At 43.1% G+C, this 27,395-nt stretch overlaps 1 protein-coding gene across 1 annotated transcript in view; it reads left to right on the forward strand.

Annotated features, from left to right (window-relative positions):
* Positions 1-27,395, forward strand: part of BTBD11 (BTB domain containing 11) — a 218,510-nt gene that overhangs the window by 121,650 nt on the left and 69,465 nt on the right. The window contains exon 2 of the mRNA XM_038756073.1: positions 20,884-21,033. Coding sequence (XP_038612001.1) covers positions 20,884-21,033 — 150 coding nt within the window. The remainder of the gene's footprint in view (positions 1-20,883; positions 21,034-27,395) is intronic.

A 27,395-nucleotide genomic window follows, 5' to 3' on the forward strand; every position in this document is an offset into this window, starting at 1 on the left:
TAGCATTCCAAACCATTCCCTGGAAAGCGAAATCGATGGGTCACTCAACAAACTAATGACAATAATGTAGCACTTAAGGGTAAAAACGTCCTATCAATATGCCTCAGTGTTGCTCTTTCCCATGGAGCAACATGTATTAGGCAATGAAAACAAGACTCTTACAATTTAGAGATCAGCTGTAGTATGCACAGTGCCAAACCACAAGACATGAAGTCACTTAAATTAAAAAATAAAAGAAAACCTCATCCAACCTAGAAGAAACAAACGTCCACGCTTGCAGACCCAAACAGAATTACAGAATTCAGAATTGCAGGCAGTATTGGCTGTGTGGTCCTTACTAGAGCTCACTGGACTAATAATAATAATTGTGGTGTTTGTTAAGTGCTTACTATGGGTCAAAGCACTGTTCTGAGCATTGGGTCGAAGTAAGCTAATGATTGCCTAGTTCCTGTCCCACATGGGGCTCACAAACTTAATCCCCATTTTACAGATGAGGTAAATGAGGCACAGAGAACTGAAGTGACTTGCCCAAGGTCACAGAACGGACACGTGTCGGAGCCCAGATTAGAACCCACACCCCCTGAATCCCAAGCCTGTGTTCTTTCCACCAGGCTGTGTGGTTTCTCTAAGAGGTAGAGTCAACGTGAAGCACCAGCAAAGAGCCCACTGAAAGTGTTGGGATCAAGATCAGCACAGAGCCCCCTGAGAACTGTAAGGAATCTCATTCAAAGACATTGAGCCCATTCAGGGCCAGGAACCACATCTAATTCTCATTCACGCATTTTTCTCCCAGTGTTTAGTACAGTGCTTTGCACACAGATGCTTGATAAATGCCATTACTACTACTAGCTAAGCCTGCAGGGGATAAAATGAGTGTTTAGTTGATAGAAAAATCCTTGAGCCCCTATCTCAACAGTATGAGTGCAAGCAGCACTCATGTTCTATCCAATAAAATGACTATTTCCTACAGTTTGTGGTTTTTTTTGCCCAATTTTTTTTTTGGTGACTGGCCAGTGCCATTGGTGTCACTCAGTATAGGCAGGGTATATTGAGCCCTGTGGCTGAATCCTCCTGTCTGTCATGTGATGTGCCCCGGAGTTCACCTGATCGATGATCTTTATTGAGCGCTCATCCATTGTAGACACAGTACTACTGACTGTGTAACTACTAAAGAATCAATCAATCAATCATATTTATTGAGCACTTACTGTGTGCAGAGCACTGTACTAAGTGCTTGGGAAGTACAGGCTGGCAACATATAGAGACAGTCCCTACCCAACAGTGGGCTCACAGTCTAGAAGGGGGAGACAGAGAACAAAACCAAACATACTAACAAAATAAAATAAATAGAATAGATAGGTACAAGTAAAATAAATAGAGTAATAAATATGTACAAACATATACATATAAAACATGTATATTTTATATACATATAAAAAAAGAAGGATTATGATTTTGCCCTCAAAAAGTTTCCAATTTAAGAGAGTGGCAGCACCACCACAAATCATATTGACACAAACAATCCAAGAGAATAGAGACATATGTAAGGATGAGATTTATCAGAATGCCATATATATCTTTAGTAAATTTTCTGCCCCTGACCATCAGTGATTACCACCAGCAGATGAGGTTTTGGGCCCGAAGATGTCTGGCCATTATATGTTGCCGTTTAACTTTTCATTTCCTGTATATTCTCCCCTGCTCAGAGCTTTCTTTGACTCCAGTTCCCCTTTGTTCAGACTGTCTTCACAGCTGCTGCCCAAAAATCTTATCTCCAATCAATCGGTCAGTTGCATTTATTCAGCACTTAATGTGAGCAGAGCACTGTATTAAGCGCTTGGAAGAGTACAGTATAACAGAGTTGGTTCCCTTCCCACAAGGAGCTTACAGACTAGAGGGGGAGACAGACATGAAAATTAATTATGGAGCTATTCATATGTACTTTTGGGCTGAAGGTGGGATGAATAAAGGGCATTAATCAGGAGCAAGACAGTCAGTGCTTAATAAATACGATTGATTGATTGATTGACATGAGGGTTTAGTCAGGGAAGGCTTCTTGGAGATGTGATTTTAATAAGACTTTGAAGGTGGCAACAGCGGTTGGCGGATATGAAGGGGGAGGGAATTCCAGGCCAGAGAGAGGAGTAGTTTATACTACTACTACTACTAATAATAATAATAGTATGTATTAAGTGCTTACTTTGTTCCAGGCACTGTACTAAGCACTGAGGTGGATACAAGCAAATCGGGTTGGACGATCCCTGTCCCACATGAGGCTCACAGTCTTAATCCCCATTTTACAGATGAGGGAACTGAGGCCCAGAGAAGTGAAGTGACTTGCCTAAGGTCACACAGCAAACTGGCAGAGCCGGGATTAGAACCCATGACTTTCTGACTCCCAGAGCCATGTTCTATCTACTACCGCCATGCTGCTTTTCAGCTTATGTCCATCCCCTTCACTAAGGCTACAGATTTTGTGATCTTTCCTGCCATTTGGGTTTTAGTTTAGCTCCTGGGCATGTTTCAGACACAGGAGCAAGCTGCCTTCCTTTTCTCTCCTCTCTTTCCATCTAATGATTGTATCTTTTCCCATTGGCATTCCAGACAGGTGCCTTTCCGCACCATCTCCGGAGCGCCTACAAATTCAGAACAGTGCCTCGCCTTTTCCCTGCTTTGTGTGTCATGCTTTCCGCATTGTTATAGAAGCGTCTCCGAAAGGCTTACCCTTCTCTCTCCCTTTATACTTCAGTGGCGTTTCTTTTGTTCCAGCTCCTGTCCCTCTTGTGCTGCTGGTGTCAGTCGAAGTTTCTATCCTCTTGACTTATTATCCTTGTGAACAGAAGGCCTCATTAAATTATTCTTCATCAAGAAATGAAAAGATGTCATTGTGCTTTCCTTGGAATGGCAAAACCAGTCCTGTTGAATGATATCTCCCTTTAGATGTTGCAGGAAATGTTAGGGTCTGAAGGGGTAATGAGTGCTGAGAGGAGGCATAGATTGGTAACTTGCCACCTCGGCTGCAGCAGAGAGCTGCTCTGAGGTACATTTCGAAAGCGAGGTGGCTCCGTATATCTCTTGCAATCGTCAGTGGTATTTACTGATCACTTACTATGTGCAGAGCACTGTACTGAGCTCTTGGGAGACCACAACAAAACAGTTAGCAGACATATTCCCTGCCCACAACGCGCTTATGATCCATAAGGGTGCTAGAGCTCTTTTCATCATCATCAATCGTATTTATTGAGCACTTACTATGTGCAGAGCACTGTACTAAGCGTTTGGGAAGTACAAATTGGCAACATATAGAGACAGTCCCTACCCAACAGTGGGCTCACAGTCTAAAAGGGGGAGACAGAGAACAAAACCAAACATACTAACAAAATAAAATAAATAGAATAGATCTGTACAAGTAAAAGTAAAATAAATAAATAAATAAATAGAGTAATCAATATGTACAAACATATACATATATACAGGTGGTGTGGGGAAGGGAAGGAGGTAAGATGGGGGGGATGGAGAGGGGGACGAGGGGGAGAGGGGACGAGGGGGACGAGCTCTTTTCAGAGGAGGGGTGGTGTGGTGGAGAGGAAAGACAGTTTATTGTCAGCTGTCCAGATTCTAATCAGAGTAATTACATTTTGCCTTAGTAAAGTCATCTTGCAGTTTCATTTGATTGGCATTCAGAATGCTAACAGAACATTTCTTTGCCCTGTCCGGTTGTCTGGAAGTGAGGGCATTTCGGTTGGTGAGGAATCCAACTTCTGCAGGATTCACTAGCTGGGGGACTACAGGTGAGCTGCAGGACATGAAACCTTGTTGTGCCGGAGAGACTGTCAGGGAAGTCCCGTGGTTTCTCCAGGTGTCCTGCTGTTCCCTCTGTCGGAGTGGCCTCATGGCTAGAGCATGGGCCTGGGAGTTAGGAGGACCTGGGTTCCAATCCTGGCTCTGCCACTTGTCTGCTCTGTGTCCTCAGTCAAGTCACTTCACTTCTCTGGGCCTCAGTTCCCTCATCTTTAAAGTGGAGATTAAGACATTGAGCCCCTTGTGGGACAGGGACTGAGTCCAACCTGATTACCTTGGCTGTACCTCAGCGTTTAGAACAGTGCTTGACACCTAGTAAGTGCTTAATAAATACCATCGTCGTCATCAGAAGTAGGCTGGGCGATATGTTTTTCTGAGCCAGGAATGGCATTTCTTGCTCGCTTGCATAGATCTGCTCAATATACCCTTTACTGTTCCACTCCTCATTGTTGCAAGCAAACAATACCCTTCTTTTATGCTTTTCTTGATTCGGGGGACCAGGGCAGGTGAACTGTGGCCCACAGTGGGAAATTGCAAGCCTGGAACTAATAATAAGAATGATGGCATTTATTAAGCGCTTACTATGTGCAAGGCACTGTTCTAAGCGCTGTGGAGGTTACAAGGTGATCAGGTTGTCCCACAGGGGGCTCACATTCTTAATCCTCGTTTTACAGATGAGATAACTGAGGCACAGAGAAGTGAAGTGACTTGCCCAGAGTCACACAGCTGACAATTGGCAGAGCCGGGATTTGAACCCATGACCTCTGACTCCACAGCCCGTGCTCTTTCCACTGAGCCACGCTGCTTCTCTAGACTGGAAGCTCCCTGTGGGCAGGGAACGTGACCACAAACTCTGTTGTATTGTGCTGTTCCAAGCACCTAGTACATGCTCTGCACTCAGTAAGTGCTCAGTAAGTACGATTGATCGGTTGATAGTCCGTGGAATGTCTGCTAATGTAAATATGGATTTTCATTGGCTTTCTGTGTTACCTTTCACGTTTAAAGATAATGCTGTGTATGGATGGTGAGTGTTACCCATACGGATCTGACTGAAAACCTGATGTATGATCACTTCCCTGTTTATTGTTATATTGTATTCTCCCAAGCACTTACTACAATGCTGTGCACACAGTAAGCTCTCAATAAATAAGATTGACTGACTTACTGACTGACACCCCCCTAACACATTGTACAGCTAAAGAAGACCCTTTGGCTTCCAGGTTTAGCCCTTGTTTGGGATAACGTTGTTGCCAACTTGTACTTCCCAAGCGCTTAGTATAGTACTCTGCACACAGTAAGCACTCAGTAAATACGATTGAATGAATGAATAAACATAGCATATTGGAGACAGCCTCTGGCAACACTTTTACCCTGAAAGATTCACCCCAGTTCTAATAGTTGTGGTGTTTTTTAAGTGATTACTATGCTTCAAGGCCCTACTGAGAGCTCACCTCCTCCAGGAGGCCTTCCCAGACTGAGCCCCTTCCTTCCTCTTCCCCTCATCCCCCCTCCATCCCCCCATCTTACCTCCCTTTTCTTCCCCACAGCACCCTGTATATATGTTTGTACATATTTATTACTCTATTTACTTATTTTACTTGGACCTATCTATTCTATTTATTTTATTTTGTTAGTTTGGTTTTGTTCTCTGTCTCCCCCTTTTAGACTGTGAGCCCACTGGTAGGGACTGTCTCTATATGTTGCCAACTTGTACTTCCCAAGCGCTTAGTACAGTGCTCTGCACACAGTAAGTGCTCAATAAATACGATTGATTGATCGATTGATTCAAGCACTATATTAAACTCTGGGGTAGGGTCAAGGTAATCAGGTCCCACAAGGGGCTCACAGTCTGAGTAGGAGGGAAAACAGGTTTTGAATTCCCATTTTGCAGACAAGAGGACTATAGTACATTGAAGTTAAGTGACTTGCTCATGGTCACACAGCAGACAATTGGCAGAGCTAGGATTAGAACCCAGTACTTGTGACTTCCAGGAACTTGCTCTATCCACTAGACCGCTCTGCTTCTAAGTGCTAAATCCCATGGATTTGGCTGTGGCTGGTTGTGCTTTGTTGTGTGCGGCCTGAAGGCATTTCTTTTTATTCCCCAGGGTGCGAAGGCCCTGTTTTAATTCTTTGCCTGAATAGTATGTTATCATCCACATTTCTTAAGTAATCTCAACAGTGTCATGTAGGAGGCAAGCAGTATGACTTAATGGGAAAAAGCACAGGTCCAGGAGGCAGAGAACTGGGATTCTAATGCCGCTCCACCACTTATCTACTGTGCGACCTTGGGCAAATCACTTCACTTCTCTGTGCCTCAGTTACCTCATCTATAAATTTTGAATTAAGACTGTGAGTTCTATGAGGGACAGGGACTGTGTCCAACCCGATTATCGTGTATCTATCCCAGTGCTTAGTACAGTGTCTGGCACATAGTAAGCACTTAACAAATACCAGAATTATTAAGAGCCATCCTTTTCACCCAGTAGCAAACTCAGACTCCTTAATAATGCCAGTATTGAAGTGACACGATCCAATTGGCAAAGCGCTAGCGGTAAATGCATTTATTAATGTAGATTGGCTTGGTGAGAAATTTTGGAAGGTTAATATTTTTCTTCCTAATTTGAATTAAGCGTTTGAGTTCCAGACCCTTCCTGATATTTTTTTCAGTGACGTCAAGCTAAAGAATAAAGCCAGGAACTAGTTTGAACCAGAATGACCTTTTTTTCCCTTTCCTGCAAATGGACAAAATTGATCAACAATTCAGTTGGTAGACACAAAAGAAATTGTGGGTATCATTTTCTAAAGAAAGTATTTAGCTTCATGAAGAACCAAATTTATTTCCTTATAGTATTGGACTTTGTACTATGGAGAGACAGTGTTGTTATGTTGTTAACTACTCAATATATATGCCAAAGCACAAAGTTAGCTCATGTTAGGTACTACTGGCAGGAGATGAAAAGCAGCCATTTAGTATTTTAAAATTTCACTTTCTTGAATAGGTCAATAACTCTCTTTAAAGTTCAGCCCATTCTGAACACTTGAGTTGAGTGCTGAATCTTTCCTCGAAACGGATTTTAGTGGTTTTAGTAGCCTGCTAGTTCGGCCCTGTTTGACTACCCTGAAGGTGACTCATTTAAGTCTCTTAGATCTTTTACTTCAATTCTCTTTGCTCAGCTCATTATACTTTCTGAAACAAGGTGTACATCAAGATAGAAGTTACAGTGTAGTACAGAAATATTATTAAAATCCCTCCTTTTCCCCCACCTCCCACCCAAGTGTTACATATGGCGCACTACACAAACCAAAGCCACTGAGTTCCTGCTCTGAGCTTCCTGATGAGAAGCAGCATGGCTTAGTGGAAAGGGCATGGGCTTGGGAGTCAGATGTTGTGGGTTCAAATCTGGATATGCCACTTAGCTTTGTGACTTTGGGCAAGTCACTTAACTTCTCTGTGCCTCAGTTACCTCATCTGGAAAATGGGGATCAAGAATGTGAGCCCCACATGGGACAACATGATTTCCTTGTATCTACCCCAGTGCTTAGAACAATGCTTGGCATATACCATTATTATTATTATTATTATTATTATTATTATTATTATCATCATCATCATCATCATTATTATTATTATTATTATTGTCCTCAACTGTATTTGATGGACAAGCCAAATACCAAATATGTATTTTTTTGGCCTAAAGGTACATGTACACATGCACCCATATTAACAGCTGAAACGTTTTGCTGTCTTTTGGGATGTTTTCCCGTACACTCCAGAGGACTTATGAGGGTGGAAAGAAGGTACAATTTAAAATAATGGAAAAGCAGGAAAATTGAGGAGAGAGGAAGAGGAGCAGAGCTGGAAGTAAGTGGAGGAAAGAGAACAAATCTAGTACTCCTCAGCTTTAAAGTTTAGGTTAATCTCTTTTATTAATCTCTTTTATCTGAGTTCCTTGAGGGTAGGGAATCATGTGTACTATTGCACTCGCCCAAGAGCTTAGTGGAATGCTCTCTGATCAGAGGACCCTATAATATTGATTGATTGATCTGATTAATCTTTCAGCTCCACACTCTATATCTTCCCCCCAAAACTAACTCTCTCTCTCTCTCTCTCTCTCTCTCTCTCTCTCTCTCTCTCTGTCTCTCTGTCTCTCTCTCTGTGTCTGTCTCTCTCTTCCCTCCCTCCTTCCCCACCAATTCAGGACTTCTTTGTCATGTAGGCACTTGGGTCCTTTCTTCCCCCAGCTCCCTTGAAGCACCTAAGTACATACCTTTCTACTCTATTCCTCTTCTGTAATTTATTTTAATTTACTCTAGTATCTATTCTCCCCCCCCCCCCCCACCCCACCAGATTGTAAGGTCATTGAAGGTATTAATCCTAATCCTATTGTCCTCTTTCAAATTCTTAGAACAATGTGTTGCAGAAAGTTTTCTGTAAAAACTACTGATTGATTGATCAAGCCAGGCTGGCGAGATATGCTTGTTGCGTGTTCTTTGTAAGTTCTTCCAGGGCAGAAATCATGTGTTTTGCTTTTGTTGTTTATCCCTATGTTTTGCAAGCAGTAGGTGCTCAAAAATGCTGCTGATGCTGTTTCTTTCGTGGGGCAAATAAACCAGATTGAGTGTAGAGAACTGATCATAAATCTAAAGTCCAGTGAGGGCTAGGGTTTGTGGAAACCCCTCTAGCGACCAGCTAGAGTAAAGAGAAGTAGCCTGGCGTAGTGGATAAAGCCTAGGCAACAGAAGGTCCTGAGTTCTAATCCTGATTCTGGTGCTTGTCTGATGTGTGACCTTGAGCAAGTCACTTAACTGTGCCTCAGTTACCTCATATGTAAAATGGGGATTAAGACTGAGCCCCATGTGGGACATGGACTGTGTCCAACCTGGCTATCTTGTATGTACCCTAACAGAACAGTGCCTGGGCACATCATAAGCACTTAACAAATACCATAAAAAAGAGGCGGCCATAGTGAAATGCTGGACCGGCGGCAGCCAAAAATGGCCTAAATGGTCTTGAATGTGTTTAGTTCCCAGTTTATTGAAGTTCACTAGATACCAGCTTGAGACAATCTGATTTATCTAACTGAGCAGGGCTGAGTAAAAGAGGAAAAAAGAGTGTGGTGAAGGTTTTCTTCAGAGAAATCAGTAATAATGATGATGGTATTTGTTGAGCACTTACTTTATGCCAAGCGTTGGGGTGGGTACAAACAAACCTAGTTGGACACAGTCCCTGTCCCATGTGGGGCTCACAGTCTCAATCCCCATTTTTACCGATGAGGTAACAGGCACAGAGAAGTGAAGTGACTTGCCCAAGGTCACACAGCAGATAAGTGGTGGAGTCGGGATTAGAACCCAGGTCCTCCTGATGCCTAGGCTTTATTCACTAGGCCAGGCTGCTTCTCCCCCTTGAGTAAGTGGGATGACATCATTTCTTCAGCCGCCCCCAAGTCCCAAACACCATATCCCATCCCAACCATCTCCATGCAGGGCAGGGGCCTGCTGCAGTGGGCTGGGATATGCCTGCTGGAGGGTAGCAAGAAGTCTTTAGTTCTTCCCAAAAGCAGCGGGCAGCATCCTGCCTCCACCTACCTACGTCAAGCCCTCTAATTTGAGAGGTGGGGCTCGTGTTTGACTAGGGCAGGAGGTGAACTGGCTCTTGTTTTGTTGTTCTATTCTGGAAATCATTTGTGGTTGGGATAAAAGTTAAGGGCTTGGCCAGTGAAACACTTAATTTTTGCCCCTTCCCCCTTGCTGTGCCCTAGGCCTCGAGCCCAGGAATCAAATTGTCAGACGCCAGCCGTGTGGGTGTTTGTGTGTGTATGTGTGCGCGCGCACTCACACCCTACTCAGCGGAATCTCATTTTCCTTGGGAGCATCCTGGGAAATTCAAGACAAGATCAAATCTGAAGCAGAATGATTAGAGAAAGCACCAACAAGGAAGGAGCGTGGCACTTGACCGAAAGGTCAGGTCTTAAATGGTATGGGCAGCCGAAAATAAAGCAGAAGGAGCAATCCAGAGGCGGTCAGGGAAACTATTGGAAGGACAGAATAGAACCCGTGAAAATTTGCAAGGCTTGAACCACTCAGGATCTCAAGTTTTTGTATTGTGCCCTCTCAGTCTCTTAGTACAGAGCTCTGTACACAGTAGGTGCTTGATAAATACCACTGATTCTGTCCACTTCTATTTTTTGTGAACTGGGAAGGAGAGGATGGGAAAGGGATGGGAAGGATTCAGTTTTTAGATTTGAACCATTGAAGGCCTGAAAGAAGTAGTGCAGAATGGAGAGAGTTATTTTTGTTGGAAGGCATATCCCTAACTTCTTTGGGCCTCAGTTATCTCAGACCGTGAGACCATGTGGGACAAGGACTGTGTCCAATCTGATTATCTTGTATCTACCCCAGCGCTTACTACACTGCCTGGCACCTAGTAAGTGCGTAACAAATACTGTTTAAAAAAAATTGTGCAGTTGGATATCCAGTTGAGGGAACAGTATCCTATCCCTCTACTCTTTGCTGCTTCTCTCAGACACTGAATACTGATCTGGGCAGACCTTAGTGTGACATTAGTTGAGACCTAATGAAAAGGAAAAGATGTGACCTTGGACAAGTCACTTAACTTCTCTGGACTTTGGTTATCAATTTTTGAGCACCAATCAAATGCACTGCATTTTACTAAACTTCATTGTTTCGTCTGTAAAATGGTGAAAATAATGCCTCCTTTTCCGTACCTCAGAGAAACATTGTGTATTCAGAATGGGACAATTTATGTGAAAGCACTCTCCATGTGGATAGTGGAGTGTCTACCAATTCTATTGTATTATAGTCTACTAAGCTCTTGGTAATGTATGCTGCACACAGTTAAACACTCAATAAATACCATCGGTTGAGAAGAAGAGCACTCAAATTCAGGTTGTTATAATACTGGCATGCTTATGAAATTTAAACTTGCCTGTTCATCTACCAGGGGCAGAGTCAAGCAAGAGTAGATGTTGGGACCTAAAGAAACTTCCTCTTCTCCACCTTTCCACCTAAATTTCCCAGTGAGGGTGCAAGAGGTAGAGAAGGGGAATACAGTAGCAACAGCTGAACTATCTCCATTATCCCCAGGTGGGTTTGGCCTTTTAACAAGTTGCAGTGGCGCAAGTGGGATGACATAGTGTGAAGCAGCATGGCTCAGTGGAAAGAGCATGGGCTTTGGAGTCAGAGGTCATGGGTTCAAATCCCTGCTTCGCCAATTGTCAACTGTGTGACTTTGGGCAAGTCACTTAACTTCTCTGTGCCTCAGTTACCTCATCTGTAAAATGGGATTGACTTTGAGCCCCCCATGGGACAACCTGATCACCTTGTAACCTCCCCAGCGCTTAGAACAGTGCTTTGCACATAATAAATGCTGAATAAATACCATCATCACTATTATTATTATTAAGTACAACTTCTCAATCATTCAACCTATCAGTTTGTGCCAGGCATTGTACAAGATACAAGCTGGTCAGTTTGGACACAGTCCATGTGGCACATGGGGCTCACAGTCTTAATCTTCATTGTTCAGGTAAAGTAACTGAAGTGAGGCAACATGCCCAAGGTCACACAGAAGACGAATGGCGGAGCCGGGATTAGAACCCAGGTCCTTGTGACATCCAAGCCTGTGCTGTATCCACCAGGCCAGGCTACTTCTTGAACTCTGACTCCCAGCCCAGTTTTCCCTTCATTTTACAAGAGGGCTAACTTATGACTTGTGGCAGAGAAAACTGAGAGCAAAATCAATCAATCAATCAATCAATCGTATTTATTGAGCGCTTACTATGTGCAGAGCACTGTGCTAAGCGCTTGGGAAGTACAAGTTGCCAACTATATATAGAGACAGTCCCTACCCAACAGTGGGCTCACAGTCTAAAAGGGGGAGACAGAGAACAAAACCAAACATACTAACAAAATAAAATAAATAGAACATGTACATGTAAAATAAATAGAGTAATAAATATGTACAAACATATATACATATATACAGGTGCTGTGGGGAAGGGAAGGAGGTAAGATGGGGGGGATGGAGAGCAGCAAAATGCTGCTGCGGAGGGAAGCTAAGTAATGGCTGACCTCAATAAAGGGGGTCAGGTGAAGTTGAACATCTGGCATTATACCTTCACATGTAACTTGGTCAGTGGTTCTGTCTGCACCTTGTCTTCTGCTTTGGATCTGATTTATGGCCAAATGCTGGGCAGAATTCAGCTGTGAAACTTTTTCACATCTGGCTACAAGCTTGTCACATACCCTTCCATACCATTTTTTTTGTGGTGACTCTCCAGAAAGCTTAAACAAATTGGATGCCAATGGTTCCTGTATTTCTCAGCCAGCCTTGTTTGGAGTGTGCATTCTAGTCATCTGGGGGCCTAAACAGGGGACAAGATTACTATGTCTAGTAATTATTACTGGAGGAAGTATCATGGCTTAGTGAATAGAGCATGGGCCTGGGAGACAGAAGGACCTGAGTTCTAATCCTGGCTCCACCACTTGTCTGCTGTGTGACCTTGGGCAAGTAATTTCACTTCTCTGGGCTTCAGGTACTTTATCTGTAAAATGGGGATTAAGTCTGTGAGCCCTGTGTGGGACAGGGACTGTGTTCAACCTAGTCAGCTTGTATCTACCGCAGTGCTTAGAACAGTGCGTGACACATAGTAACTGCTAAACAAATACTATTATTATTATTATTACATTTATCCATCATCTTTCCACAGCTAATTGGGCCAACCATCTCCCCATCCATCATGGATATTGTAAATGGGTAGTTCTTAGGGTATCTCTTAAGTCAGTCTGCAAATATATCCTAGATGTATATGCCAAGGCCCTGCCAACCAGATGGGCTAGGAATTGCAAAACCTCCTCCTCGGCACAATCATGTATTTCTTCATTCGATGCAGTTGTGACATGTTTTGGGCCATGGTTGGTGTGAAGGTGTCTGGCATTTGGGTTACGTCATACATTCCCCAGTATGGTGTATCGGGAAGTTGATACTGTTTTATTTGCTGTGGAAAAGCAGTTCAGTCCACCCGCACACATCAAAGGATGCAAACATGAAGAAACATCTCATCAGTGCAGATGTTTTACAGGTGGAGGGCTTGGTAGGCACCCTTATTAAAACTTAGGATGGTTTCACTTTCTTGTCTAGAAACCAGAACCCTGCCTGATAATTAACAGGATGAGTCTTATTAAAGGGGAAAAAAAAACCTGGTTGCCGATTATTATTCAGTTGGTTAATTTTGCTGTGCAGCAAGTGGCTGGACAGTATTTGTTATGGTAGGATTCTCATAAAGAGAATTGATTTTGAACTCTGGGCATCTGTTAAATCCACAGAGCTTGGGTTTGGTGCTTCAGGTAAAGTACTAAGCAAGGTTAGTTCTTAAGCAGTCGACTTGTTTAGGTTCTCATTTAGGGCAAGGAGTTCACTTAATGAGTTCAACATCAATTCAGTTAGCAATTGAATAGTACCATCATAATTCTTCATGATCACACAGATCATTACTGTTTAACATTTATTTATTAATAACAATATTCGAGGAACGTGTTCAAAACCCCCAACAATACAGTTTCTGCTCAACTTCTGGGCAGTCTGAAGACCTAGGGAAGCAATGTGGCTTACTGGATAGAGCGTGAGCCTGGGAGACAGAAGAACATGGGTTCTAGTACTGGCTCTGGAGTAGTTTCCTTGTGAATGCCCTCTAGATTGGGCTAGGAGATAAGGCAGTAAGACTATGGAATAGCTTCCTTGTGAATGCCCTCTGGATTGGGCTGGGAGATAAGGCAGTAAGACTATGGAATAGCTTCCTTGTGAATGCCCGCTAGACTCTAAGCTCCTTGTGGGTAAGAATAGTTTCTTCCAACTCTATTAAATTGTTCATTCCCAAGAGCTTAGTACAACACTCTGCACACTGTAAGTGTTCAATAAATACCCTTGATTGATAGCTCAGTAAATACAGTTGATGATGATGCTGACACCTAGGCCAGCTGCAGAGTTGGGGATAGAGATGGAGGAAGCAGAGCCTGAGAGAAACTTTGTATAAACCAGGTTATGTACTTTGCACACAGTAGTACTCTGCAAATTCAGTTGGTAATGATAATCCCCGAAGTAACCTTGTGGATTCCAGACACAGACCTTTAGCCACACAGTAATTGCTTAATAAATAGGATTGAATGAATGACCTCCCTACTCTCTCAAGCAGTGGTTCTCAGGGACCCTTTTCTTGCATTCACTTATTGCTACCACCAAACCATTTTGGTAGCTGTATTTTTCAAAATTAGGTTAATTAAAAATGAGTGGCAAGCCATAAAAAGTTTGTGGTATTTTAAAACATGCCTGTTGCCCCTTTCATTTTTTGGGTCTTTGTTTTTCTCAGTTTGTTCATGTCTCTATCTCTGCCACAGTTTAGCTATCTCTCTAAATCTATTCCTTTCTCACTGGGGCCTCCTGGAAATCTTCTGGTTGCATCTGAGAAAAACTGCTATTGGAGTACTATTTTATGTGTTTCCCTCAGTTAAAAATTCAAGATCCTCTCCCACCCCACCAGATGAATTCATTTTTTTAAAACAGAGTAATTTTCATTTAGATAGCGAAGACTTGCATTTTCTGAATTCTCCAAGTAATTTTTTTTAACCCAAGGTAGTTGAAGGCTTCTCTCCCATAAACTTGGCCCTCATTGCTTAACGTTCATGCATTAGAAACCAGATTGTCAATACCCTAAGCAAGCAACTTCCATATGTCACATGTAATACTTCACTACTGCATTTTCAACATCAGCAAGCCATAATATTTGAGGTTGCCAACCCTGTGAGAGGTGCTTTATGGATTGGATTTAACTTGGGTCCTAATCCTGGCTCCGCCACTTGTCCGCTGCAGATCTGGGGCAAGTCACTTGACCTTTCTGTGCCTTAGTTTCCTTAACTGTAAAGTGGGGATTAAGACTGTGAGCCCCATGTGGGACATGGACTATGTCCAACCTGATTAGTTTGTATCTACCTCAGCGCTTTGTACAGTGCCTGGCTCATAGTAAGCCCCTAACCAATAACATTCTAAAAAATAACAAAAAGTACACCTTCCCTGCTCTTCATGAAATTGTCCTGCCTATATTCCTGGGCCTTTGACATTTTCCACAAAGGCCTCGGCTGTGATCAAGCACTGAAATATAACTTCATTACTTTGAAGGACTTCATCTAAATTCCAAGGTCCTGCTGTGACCAGCCCGTGACCCAAGCATAGGCTCAGAAACCTTGAAAGATGTGTCTGGCCCCAGAGCAGCAGAGATGAGGCAGCTGTGAAAATGAGTTCCTCGCTTGTCTCAAATCGTTGGTCCACAAATAATTCAAGAGATTTTAAATTAGATAGATGTTGCTCAGATGTGTAAGTGAATATCCTGTTCTGAGAACCCCTTGGGGAGAGTGCGAAGGATAAAGCAATAAAGAGGGAACAATAGGTAGAAATAAAGGTATGTGGGCCAAAGAACTAAACTAGAAAAGACATCGAATGGCACTGCTGAATTACGGAAAAGAAGATGGACAGACAAGAACAGGTAGTTTAAAGAAAACTGTGGAATCATGGGGTGGGGATAAAAACAGCACTAACCACCAGAAAAAAAATCCTCTCTCTTGTGCCCACTAGCTATTTCAAGTTTAAGTTACTTGCTTATTGGTCTGATAAATTAAGGTCCGACCATAGGAGCAATTAAAACGCAGCCAAGGCAGCTAATTACTCGGCAGTGGGAAAATGCAGTAAGGAAACGGGAGAGACTGGGGAACATATGTTTATGAGATTTAAAAATAAAACATCCCGAGATGCTGTAAGACTGCTCGGTTCATTCAGTGTGTGTGCAGGTTTGAGTGCACTGGTGGGAGTTAATTGAAAAAAATTGAGCCCAGATTGCTAACCATTGTACTGAATAGCATAGTGAAACAACACTGTGTTTTCTCTTAATTGCCACAAAATATTATGTGGAGGCTAGAAAATACTTACGTAATCATGTTGCCACCTAGTTTGGTTGACGGTCCTGACAGCGTCAAACAACTGTTTAATATGCAAATCTATATGGGTTAGCTATCTTATATGTTGCCAACTTGTACTTCCCAAGTGCTTAGTACAGTGCTCTGCACACAGTAAGCGCTCAATAAATACGATATGAATGAATGAATGATTTCCACAGACATATTGTGTGGAACAGAATATTTTTCTTGCAGTGTTTTCCAGTGCCTCCTATTCTTGGACAGTTCTGAAATATTAAATAACTTTATTTCTGTTTTGGTTTCAAAAAATGCTGCCGTCAAATAGCCTCTGGGCACTATGTACAGTGGAACAATAAAACGACCATCTGTGTTTCCTTTCTCTGAGCTCTCTCTGCAACCCCAAATTTTAATTAGTACTCCCTCCCCAGTGCAGTCTAGGAAGAACTTGCTACCTGTGATAGAGAAAACCTACTGGCCACCTTTGGAGAGGAAATGTCACATATGGGTTCAGCTTTCTACCAGAATTTTCAGAGCCCTTTCATCAAGATATGCTATTGCCAAAGAATCATTGAAATTTCTCTTTGAGTCATAGTGGAGCGCTTTGGTTAGCCTTCCCTAATGTATTATTGTAAGGCGATCTTTATTAGAGACTTCAAATAAAGCCTGCCTCAGGTACCTCAGCCTACCTTTTCAGGCAATAAGTTGGTACAGGAAGTCAAAGTTTTCTTAATTTCCTCCATCTTCATCTTGTAATAACATTCAGACATAGAATACGAGAGCTGATAGGGAACCCTCATGGCCAAATGTCCCAATCCCCTGCCTCTAATAGTTGAAAGACTAAGCCATCCCAAGAAAATGGCATCAATTCAAGTAAATATTTAGAGATGGACATTCCCTAACCTCCTTTGCTAGCGTAAAAATATCTTTTTTAGGAGAGAGTTCAGTTGGCCTTATTCAATATAAGCCCTTTAGTTTTTTGTACATATTCCAGCATGAAGAACGGTGGATCAGCATCTTTTTCAGATACCACTAAGCTGCCTCCTCTCTGAGCTAAACAGCCTCAATTTTTTTCATCTTACCTTGTAGAATGTGTACTAAATCCCTTTGATCATTTTTGTTAATCTCCTCAACACCGCTGGTTTCTCTACATCCTTTTAAAAGTGGGAGCCCCACACCGACCACAACTCTTTTTAACAAAAGCCCGCAATGCTGAAAATAGGGGAAGAATTACTTCCTGATTCCTGCATGACATACTCTTGTTAAACCTTTCGGCACCAATTTGACTTTTTAAATAATGGCACTGTATCGATGACTGATTCAGTTTCTGGCCAGCCGTGATCCCTAGGTCTCTTTCTGTTGTATACCTACTCAATTTTTCTCCATCTTATCTTTGTGGTGGGTTTTTTTTTTTTCAGTTTGTTTCTAAAGCAGTACTTTGAACTTAGTTATTTAATGATACTTTTGAAGTACCAGTTTTCTAGTTTTTCAAAGTCTCTTTGAATTCTAATCTTGTCTTCCTCAGCAAATTTGTTGAGGGTGACTTAGATTCTTTCTTCAAAGTCTTCAACAAAGATACGGAATGGAACTGGTGCAGAAACCAATTCACGTGAGGCCCAATTACCCTCCGGCTTGGCATATAGGCATTAATCACTTCCCTTGGGGTGAAACTCTTGGGCCAGCCATGCTGCTATCTATCAGTAGTGCAGTCCAGATCCGAGAAACAGCAAAGTCTAGTGGAAAGAGCACGGGCTTGGGAGTTAGAGGACCTGGGTTCTACTTCTGGCTCTGCCACTTGCCTATGGTGTAACCTTGAGAAAATCACTTAACTTCTCTGTGCCTCAGTTCCCTCATTTGCACAATGGAGCTTCAGTACCTGTTCTCTCTCCACCTTAGACTGTGAGCCCCATTTGGGACCTGATTATTTTATACGTACCCCACTGCCTAGTACAAGGTTGGGCACATCATAACCACTTAACAAATATCACAGTTATTATCTCCTGGACTTTCAGTGGGGGTATCAAGTGAAGTAGGAATGATGCTACTTATTATACCTTTAGGATGTGCTAAGAACTATGTAAGACACTGGGGTTGAAACAAGATAATTATATTCCCTGCCCCAGGGAGGTGCAGTCTAAGAGGAAGGAAGGACAGATATCTCATCATTTTACAGGTGAGGAAACTGAGGCCCAGAGAAGTTGTGATTGGCCCGAGGTTTCACAGCAGGCAAGTGACCAGGCTTGGATTAAAACCCAGGTGTACTGGCTTCTAGTCCTATGGTAGGTCTCACTGCCTAGCAAAATAATCAAAATAAAATTTTTCTTCTCCCTTGTACATATGGTTTCTGTTCTGTTGTAGAGAAAATTTAAATTTATCTAGCACACGTCACTCTGTGTAAAGCCAGTGGATTTCTGTACAGGATTTTGTGCTCTTCTATGCGTTTGCCTATAGATGGTTTAATCACTTGTTCTAGTGTTACCTAGGATCAGTGTTAAACTTATTGTTCTGAAATGACCGGGATTGTTCTTTTCCTCTTTGTTGAAGACAGACCTTTTCCAAAATCCTCGCTCCATGTCCCTGAGAAGCTTCGCTTAGGCATCCAGTGATCCTCTTCTCCTCTATCTCTGTTCCGTCCTTCATCTTCCCTTCTCCCCGCTCCTCCTCTTTTCTCCTCAGAAGGGTCGTTTTTAGTCTCACCCCATTAGCAGACATGTCCCTATGATAAGTTTCATTCAGATCTGTGTAAATGGTTTAAATTGTTTAGCTGAAATTTACCTCTGAAACGTTCTGCGAGTTGGAAATTTTACATTAGTTAACCGAACCGACATCCAGAAATTTTTACATTTGGTTATAATGCAGGGCAGATTTAAAGCACTGTGAAGGTAAGACCCTCCCCAATCCCGCACAGAGGAACAGGGGATTTTTCAAGAGGAAGTGGTTTGCCCAGAGTTTACACAAGGAATGCCCCACCTCAGCAGCCTATGGTCATCATCCCTCTAGACCGTAAGCTCGTTTTGGGCAGGGAATTTGTTATATTGTTACACTGTACTCTCCCCAGCTCTTAGTACAGTGATCTGTACAGAGGAAGCACTCAGTAAATACGATTGACTGACTGACATCAGCTAGGATAAGACAGGCTGAAAAAAGTAGGGTTAGCAGAGCAAATGCTCTAAGCGCTCCCTTAAAACTCTGATGTTATCCAGACTGCCTGATTGACAAGCACTTTTCTGCAAACCGTCAAGCGCAAGCAGCTGTGTCACTCTGTGACCACAGGCCAGTTGGGACGCAGCTTGAGAAAGCAGTCCCGCCCCAATCCTACCTCAATTACTTGAGCCCAACTGGTGTTTTCCAGCTTTATAAAACTCAATGGGAGCAAATGCACCTGATGCCAAATCCCTTTTGTTGATTCAGATAACAAGCCAGATTACATTAGTGCCATTAAGAAAGCAGGTTAGGTCTGTGTGCTGGTGTCTATACACTTTTTTCAACTTTCCTTCAAGTTTGTTTGGTGCAGACCCCTACAGATAGCTGCATGAGAAGCAGCATGGCTTAATGGCGAGAGCCTGGGCTTGGGAATCAGAGGTCATGGGTTCTAATCCCGGCTGTGTGACTTTGGGCAAGTCATTTCTCTGCACCTCAGTTACCTCATCTGCAAAATGGGGATTAAGACTGTGAGCCCCATGTGGGACAACCTGATGACCTTGTATCAACCCCAGCACTTAGTGCTTGGCACATAGTAAGTGCTTAACAAATACTGTCATTATTATTATTATTATAGCTAGACAAGATGTCAGGTTACAGCTTGAGCATCCTGTATTGCAACGTGTACCTTTACTAGCAGGCTGCATTCTCCCTCGGCCATGTTACTGCGGATATTTATACAAAATGCATAAGAGCAGGTCTGCTTTTGGCGCTTAAAACTGTGATCGAATTACTAAACTAGTTGATTTTTGTAATGTCACAAGAAGTTTCCGCTTACATTCCAGTGTAGTCTATAAAGGCTAGTACATAATCCTTAAATAATAGATCAATTACAGGTTTCTCCGGCCTGTGCAATCCGGTGTTCAAAGCTTCTTTGGATAATTATACATTTGCAATAAGGGTCTATGACATTTTAAAACAAGGGGTAATACTTCCCATGGGAAGTGTTTATTCAAACCCAGTTTGTCATAGACTGATCAGGTATCCAAATATTGATATTGGTCTCCAGGATGAACACTAATAAAGCTGCTGGAGCTTGCGGAAAACACCCTTGAAATTCACATATCCATCTACAAGATAGCACAGTGATCAGAAATATTTTTCAAGAACTCTAGCTACCCACCAGAGAATAATCTTACTGATAGTTATATGTTAGCTTATTACTTTGGCTAGTTGGTACTAGGAAAGGAAGCACTCTTCCATACAGAGGTTATTAAGCATATGGAAGCCCCTTCCAACATCAGCCAATCATGTTTACTGACTGTTTACAGTGTGCAAAGCACTGTACTAAGCACTTGCGAGAGTGTATCAGAGTCAGTAGATAAGTATCCCGTGAAGTGGGTTGTGAAATGAGAACTGAAGACACAGCAGGGCCCATTGGAGAAGCTTGGGAGGGGCATTTCTGAGTAGCTTAATTCCTCATTCATCCTGAGGAATAGCTTTTATTTAAATAATAATAATAATAATAATTGTGGCATTTGTTAAGCGCTTACTATGTGCCGGCCACTACACTAAGCACTGGGGTGGATACAACCAAATTAGGTTTGATGCAGTCCCTGTCCTGTATGGGGCTCGCAGTCACAGTCCCCATTTTCCTGACGAGGTAATTGAGGCACAGAGAAGTTGTGTGACTTGCCCAAGGCCACACAGCAGGTAAGTGGTGGAGCTGGTATTAGAACCCAGGACCTTCTGACTCCCAAATACATGTTCTAGTCACTACACTATACTGCTTTGGGATCTGTGAGTGTACGCATGAATGTGGGTATCCATGTAAAAATGTGGAGCTATATATTACCCGGACTAACCATTCTGTTTTTATTTTTGCAATGTTAAATTAACATGTTACTTGTTTCTTTTTTTCTCCTTTCCCGTCTCTCTTTCTTTCTTAAATCACTGTAGGAGTCCTTTGCTTGCCAGACTGCCTGAGTCTTCACCGAGATCAGCAAAGGTCGAACAAACCAGGAGAAGTACAGATGTTCAGCCAGTCAGAATTGAGAACTATAGAACAGTCTCTGCTCGCAACCCGGGTTGGGAGTATCGCCGAGCTGAGTAAGTTGAAATCCGTTTGCCATCCCTTTTCCCCATTTTCAGGTGTTCCGGTATCTTATTTCCAGCTCCACTCCTTGATTTTCCTGAGTAATTCTAGGCAGTCAAACACTTAAGAATTCAGAATCAATCTTTGTGCTTGTTCTAAAAACTCCCAGTCTTCCCACCCCTGAATGTAGTAGAATTATAAGTTATATAAATTTATGGATATGGAATTATCCATGGCTGTGGCCTCTCAGATCCTGGGATGATGGGGGCAGGGCAGTCCTGAAATTTGTGACTCTGTCCTGCTTCGTGATTTAGGGCCTTCGGTATTTATAGTTGTGTCCTGTTGAGTTGCCAGAGTTTCCCAGGCAGCTGACATATCTTTTGGATACCAGCTTCTGGATTCCTTGTTGCTTCCTTAGGTATGGCTGAAAGATTGGATCTAGTAAAAACCCTGCTGTATTCCATTGCTGATGGGAAAAAGATCTGACAAAGTCCCTCTAAATTTGATGCAGCCAGCCACATCAATCAGTCAATCATAGTTATTGAGTGCTTACTGTGTGCAGAGCACTGTACTAAGTTCTGGGAGAGTACAATACAACAGAGTTGGTAGACACGTTCCTTGCCCACAGTAAGCTTATAGTCCAGAGGGGAAAACCACGCCACATCATTGTGGAGCCACCTTAGGATCCTGATAAACTTGTCAGGGCAGCCAGACTTCTTTAGTATTCCCAGAGCCCAGGTCTTCTTTTCTGTCAAAGGCTTTTGTAAGGTCCACAGCACACCAAGTAGATTTGTTCCCTATACTTCTTTTGTGGGTTGCAGGAGACAAAGATCATGCCTACTGTGCCCCTTTGTGGTTGAAGTTCTTTAGTAGGAGGCCCAGGAAGACTCTGGCTAGGATTGTGCCAGAAGTAGAGAACAGTGAGATTCCCAAATACTTGAAGAGACCAAGGAACTTTAAAAACCCTCATTGCATCTCTGAGGTGATAACAGATCAACATACAAGATGCCTGCCTCCCATGCTAGACTGTAAGGTCCTTGGGGGCAGGGATCACTTCTCCTAACTGTATTGTGCTCTCCAGGTTCTTAGTACAGTGCTCTGTATTAAGTAAGCACTCAATAAATACCATTGATTGATTGATTGAGAAGCTGACTTAGGTTACTTGTGCACATGAATGCAAAAACTGAACCATCCACAAAAGGAAATGTTATTATTTCATGTAATAAGGAAGTATTAAATGAACATTTTCAGTAGGTAAAATACTGTACCGGTGTGCCTGAGTAAATAAGAGGTTTTCAGTCTAGGAAGAGGATCACAGACATATATCACGAGTGGTCAAAGTAGTCAAAATTCAGTGATGAAAATAGCAAGAGTTAAAAATATTTAAGTTATAAAGTGCTCAGAGGAAGTTTCAGATACTTCACTGCTTGGCTCTTGATTTACAAACTTGGGCAATGTCAGGGATGTTGTAAAACTTAGAGTGCAGCTTGAGGTCCCAGGGTTTGTGGAGGGAGAGGAGGACTACCCCCCCACCCCCCGCACTGCGGGGATCCTTAAGGACCCCTGGAAGTAAGTGAAAGGAAAACCAAGTGCTTAGTACAGTGCTGTGTACACAGTAAGTGCTCAATAAATACAATTGAATGAATGAATGAGTGAAATCTCCAGGCATACTGAATTCACACTCCCCCTTAGTAAATGTAACATGAAAGGCAGTCATAATTATAAGAAGTATGGTATTTGTTTAAATGCTTAGTCTGTACCAAGTATAGTGCTATACTGGCTATATAAAGAGCTATATAAAGAGATTGGACACAGTCCCTGTCCCACATAGTGCTCACTGCCTAAAGAAGGGAGAGAACAGGTGTCTTACCCCCATTTTGCAGATGAGAAAACTGAGGCACAATGAAATTAAGTGATTTGTGCCAGATCATACAGCAGGCAACGGGGTGTGTTGGAGGCAGCAGGGGGGTACTTGGACTAAGAGGCCCCTGCTTTTTCCACTAGATCCTACTGCTTCTTCTAAGTCATTAGCCAGTGCCACTTCCTGGCGGGGAAGGAAGCTCTCATAGCCTCCATTTCCGGCAGCTAGCTGTAGGGTGATTCCTCGGAAGATTTTCCCCAAGACTTTCCTACAACTTTCCAACCTCCATTTCACTTTTCTCCACTTTCTTCCTTTTCCTTGGTTGGTTTTCCTCCTCTTTTTTCTTGTTCTTGAAAAATAAAGTCATAATTGAACTTGGACTGATGAAGAGAAGGGAGAAGAATTGGAATTATTCATCCTAGAGAAGAGCAAGTCGGGGATTAGCTCAATAACGGTCTTCATGCTTTTGAAGGTTATTTTGGAGGGAAGTGGGCAGGTCTTCTTCATCTCCACTGAGACTAGAATAAAAGGAAATGGGCTTGAACCGCTGGAGGGGGGGATTTTGGTTTTATCTCTTCCTGACAAGTTGGTAAACCCTGGATCTGACTAGATAGGTTGCTGATTTGCTTTCCCTGCGGATCTGTTAGAACTGAAGACCAGCTTGCCATCAGTCAGGAATAATCATTTGAGGGAGTGCCGCCCCTGCAGCCTTCCTTTAGTTCCCAGGTTCAATTATTCTGAGTTATTTGTCCACTTCCCTTCTTTTTCTAGTGTGTATCGTGTGTGTTCCTTCCCTCCTCCTTTTTCCCTCCTTTCCTCTGTTACCTTCCTCCCTCCCTCTTCTTCATTTCTCTATGTTTTTTTCCTATTCCCTCACTCTCACCCTGCTTGACAGCCTTCTTTGGGTTCCCTTTAGCTTTTTCCCAGAGTTTCTAGCTCCCTACCAGAAACCATTTGGCAAGTTTTTGTCAGAGGAAAAACCAGGTAGATTTCTTCCCACCCTGCTCCCATTTCTGCAGCAGATCAGAGAACGACAGCGTTCATCTACCCAACTCAGCATGATGACTGCATTTATCATGACCAAGTATTGAAATGCAAGCTCTTGCCTGCCTTTTTGGTCCATTCACTCAAAGATTTCCTGTAGGTCGTGTGACACCTGTCTCTCCTCACACTGTGGCTGAGTCAACAGGTCTGACTGAATCCAGCACCATGGAGGTAACCGTCTCTGGGTGTGCCAACTCAGGCACTAGTTAATTACACTTGTGCCCAGCCCCAAATTGCTGGTCATACATTTCCTAATTCTCCATTCTTTCTTGCCAAATTTTCCCTCGAGGTGTGCTCACGGAAGAATTGTCATCCTTTCCATCTTTTTTCTCCCCTCTTGTAAAATCTTACCTCTTGGGGCCTTAGCTAATTTTCAGCGTCATAGCTAGGGCAGGGATTTTTCTTCTGTCTTTCTCTGTCATCAGGCATTGCCACATTTGCCAACCAAGAGGACTTTATATCAGAAATGGTCACTGGGCAAAAACCACAGTTGTGTTTGTGAGGCAGGAGCAACATGACACCCAGGTATTGAATTGTGTTGAGCTGAGTCTTCTGCGTCTTCTCTATAGTTAGGACGTAGCCCATTGAGGTACATGGCAGATGGCCAAAAAGAGCAGTGTTCAGTCTAGGAAGGTGTGAGGATGAGTAGCAGAGAAAGTCAGTCCCTTTTGTTTGAGGCAAAGAAGCAAACACAGAGCAGAGCCAGTGATGGAGTTAGTGATTTACCGGCCTGAAACCTGACCCTGCAAGTCTGGCCAGTCCTCCCCAAGCCACGACCGACCCAGGGGACTTACCTGCTCAAGCCGTCCTCAGATGTCACGCCAACACTTCCTCCCTGCAGGATTGGGGCTGCCCCACCTTTGTCCTCCGACTACACTGTTGAGCCCGGTGTTTGGGAAGGACAGCCTCAGCCCCTGCTGCTCCCGCTCCCAATGCACCTGGACACCAGAGATGAAGGTGAGAGCAGCCTTTCACCCAGCTCCACAGACCAGTGGGAACATTGAGAACCCCCAAAGATCCTGAGGAGGCATCCTGCTGGCGGGAGGACAAGATGAAGGTCCTTCATCTTGACTCCACCTCCAGCCATTTTGCAACTAGGGAAGCAGCATGGCCTAGTAGATAGAGCATGGTTTAGGAGTCAGGGGAACCTGGGTTCTAATCTCAGCTTTGCCAGTAGTCTGCTATGGGACCTTGCGCAAGTCACGTAACTTCTCTATGGCTCAGTTACCTCATCTGTATAATGGGGGTGAAGTCCTGAGCCCCATGTGGGACAGGAACTCTGTCCAACCTGATTAGCTTGTATCTACCCCAGCATTTAGAATAGTGCTTGACACATAGTAAGCAGTTAACAAGTACATTATTATTATTTTTAATAACTCCAATCTTGCCCAAGAAACTTTGGGGCTGAAGCCAATGGCTTTGACCCTAGGGACTGATCTCCCCTGCCTTCGCACCCCGTGAATTCCAGCTGTGAATGGGAAGGACAGGGAATATCGATTCTGCTGAGAGGTTCCAGGGAAAGATTACAAGGGCAAGGCTAGTCCCGGGCTACTATGGAAACCAGAATAACAAACACATCCCTTCTCTGAAGGAGTCATTGGCCACAGGGGGAAGAGCAGGTTTGCCTGCAGAATCCAACTCCCTGAATCATCGCACAATTCCAGTTTCACAGTGTTACTTATTCCTTTTTTAAAGGTCTTTGAAATTAATAGTCGATACGTGTGTAGGAGTTTAACATGGGGGAAACATGAGTTAATCCTCTCACTCTGTACAGCTTGGTCAGACCCATATTCCCTTACTTTAAGCACTATGATTTAAGGGAACTGAAAATGAAAGGAATCAAGGTTTGCACAGGTTTATCCTGTCTGGAAAAGTGAAAGGAATTGGGATTACTGTCTAAGGAGAAGAGAAGACTGAGAAATGATGGCTAAAGGCGTAGGGAATAAGATCAGAAGTAGCATGCCATAGTAGGTAGAGCATGGGAGTTTAATAATAATAATAGTACCTGGGTTCTAATTCTGCTTAGTTGTCTAAGCAGACAGCTTGTCTGCTGTGTGACCTTGGGCAAGTCACTTAATTTCTTGGTGCCTCACTTACCTCATCTGTAAAATGGGGATTCAGACTGTTGTGTGCCCTATGTGGGACAGGGACTGTGTCCAACTCAGTTACCTTGTATCCTCCTGAGTGTTTGTAACAGTGTTTGTAAGCAGTTAATAAATACCGTAAAAAAACTGCTAAACTTCCAGAGAGAAAGGAATTGGTAAATTGGTAAACGTTGGGGGAAAGCACTGAAATACTCATCTATCACCTCTGTTAAGGAATTTGTCTGATTAGACTGTAGGCTCCTTGAAGGCAGGGATCATGCTACTAATTCTCAATAGGAATTCAACAAATTCTGTTTATTTGATTGAATTAGAGTCTAAAGAGATGGATTTGTGGCAGCATTATCCAGCCAGTTAAGTTTTAAGGGCTAAGTAATCATTCAACCAGCTTTGACAGAGACGAGGTAGAAGATTGATTTAGATTTCAGAGTGATGTCCTTTCTCTTCCATTGGAGTGTCAAATCCAGGTCAGGTTTTGGATGATGAAGCTCACAGGATGGCATACTGCCATTTGCATGCAGTAATACCACCATACAGATGACATCTATCCCATCTAAGGCTTAACCCTTTTACTTTATTTCCTAAACAAAGACACATACAAACTCTCTCTCTCTCTCTCTCTCTCTCTCTCTCTCTCTCTCTCTCTCTCTCTCTCTCTCTCTCTCTCTCTCTCTCTCTCCCTCCCTCCCTCCCTCCCTCCCTCCCTCCCCTCCAAAGATTGAAGGAGGAAGTTCTTAAGGGTGACTGTCACAGTTGATTTCAAGCCATTCTCCAGTATATTCAGTCCCTGCTCTGGTTTTTACTAGTTGATGATGTATTGTCCTTTTGGCAGTCCCTGTGAGCACTAAAATAGAAAGGTCATCATCTTTCCTCCTGAGTTCTCCGTCACTGTCAGCAACTCTTCTCTTTCCCAAGATTGCCATGCACCTAACCAGAGTCACCTTTGCGCTTCTCTTTCAATCTGCCACAGACATTCAGAGTGTCACTACATCCTCCTGATTCTTCCTCTGTTCTGACTGTCTGCATTCCCAAAGCCACAAGTGTAGCCCAGGCTCTACTCACCTGGATTAATAATAATAACAATAATAATAATAATAGTATTTGTTAAGCACTTACTATGTGTCAGGCACTGTTCTAAGCGCTTGGGTAGATACAAGCTAATCAGGTTGGCACAGTCCCTTTCCCACATGGGGCTCACAGTCTCAATCCCCATTTTTTACAGACGAGGTAACTGAGGCCCAGAGCAGTGAAGTGTGGCCTGCCCAAATTCACCCACCAGACAAGTGGCGGAGCTGGGATTAGAACCCACATCCTTCTGACTCCCAGGCACGTGGTCTATCCAATGGGCCATTCTGCTTACTTCCATATT

Source organism: Tachyglossus aculeatus, chromosome 14 (assembly GCF_015852505.1).
Source record: "Tachyglossus aculeatus isolate mTacAcu1 chromosome 14, mTacAcu1.pri, whole genome shotgun sequence".
Classification (NCBI taxonomy): domain Eukaryota; kingdom Metazoa; phylum Chordata; class Mammalia; order Monotremata; family Tachyglossidae; genus Tachyglossus; species Tachyglossus aculeatus.